The 1,089-nt window shown below is 57.9% G+C and overlaps 1 protein-coding gene across 1 annotated transcript; it reads right to left on the bottom strand.

Annotated features, from left to right (window-relative positions):
* Positions 1–623: 623 nt before the first annotated feature.
* LOC113408309 (paired immunoglobulin-like type 2 receptor alpha) lies at positions 624–1,003 on the bottom strand (the record flags this gene model as incomplete). Its single annotated transcript, XM_026661492.1, is given in 2 exon segments — positions 624–858; positions 861–1,003. Coding segments are annotated over 2 exon segments (378 nt in total), but the record flags the coding sequence as incomplete, so codon positions are not given.
* Positions 1,004–1,089: the final 86 nt, after the last annotated feature.

Genomic DNA, 1,089 nt, shown 5'->3' with positions numbered 1-1,089 from the left:
CCCTCCTGAGTTACCTAGGGTGATGGTGATGCCTGGTGACGTCAACATAACCAATTCTAGCTCTCATCCAGATCTTCTTCCTTTTATGAATAAACCTTTCGATTTTAGATTCTAAAGGATTGGCAACAGCATGATTTGTGGGTAAGATCTGATTTGTATATTGACCTGGGTCTGGGGCTTGGTCCTTTGGGATCAGGAGAACCTTTTTCTTTTACTGGGGTATTGGTTTTCATAACCATTCATCCCCATAACGAGTGGCACTGGTGGTGATAATGGGAAACTGGAGTGTCTGAGGGAGTTGCTGGTGTGACTTGTGGTTCGCCAGTGGGGTGAGACCGAAGTCCTCTCTGTAGGGCTGGTTTGGTGCCTGGGTGTGCAAAGGACCCCAGCCTTGGGCGGGGTCTGCCCTGCTCTGAGCGATTTGTCCTGGATTGATACTCTTGGTTGTGTCCCACCAGAGGCAGCATCGGTACAGGGATCCTGCTTCTCCCCACTGCCCCCCAGATATGCGAGACTCCCGCCTTGCTCCTGGATGTGGGGGATCTGTGCCTGGTAACAGCTCTCTCTCTCTCTCTCTCCCCCCTGCGGTATCCCGTGGCCCCCCACGGTTCATCCCCTCTCACCTGTCACCGTGAGGTGGGTCCCAGGGACACCGCGCCATTGCTCCCATTTGCCATCATTCTTCTGCACCCTGACTTGGCAGACGTACTCGCTGGCGTCCGACTCCCGCAGCCGGTCGATGCAGATCGAGGCCGTTCGGTTCCCCCGTGGGTCCCCGACCAGGACGATGCAGCCCCCGTAATCCGGGTGGGTGAACCCCTCAGTGTGATTGTAGATAAACTCGCCATGGTCCCCCCCCCCCGTCTCCAGTAAACCTGGACGTCCCGTAGTGGCTTGATGTCGCGGGGGTAGGTGAAGGCGCAGGGCAGGGTGACGGAGCCCCTGGCTGGCGCCGACAGGGACACGGGCTGGGTTATCTGGTACCGGAGATCCTGGGCAGCCGCTGCAAAGACCCACAGAGACACAATCCCATCACCGTGGCCAACCCTGGGGTCCCACCCACAGCCAGCGGGTCACAAACACCCCCCA

The sequence above is a fragment of the Terrapene carolina genome, unplaced genomic scaffold, assembly GCF_002925995.2.
Source record: "Terrapene carolina triunguis isolate 2854851 unplaced genomic scaffold, T_m_triunguis-2.0 Scaffold7328, whole genome shotgun sequence".
In the NCBI taxonomy this organism is placed as follows: domain Eukaryota; kingdom Metazoa; phylum Chordata; order Testudines; family Emydidae; genus Terrapene; species Terrapene triunguis.
The sequence above is the reverse complement of the archived record's forward strand: the minus strand, read 5'-3'. Positions and strand labels throughout refer to the sequence as shown.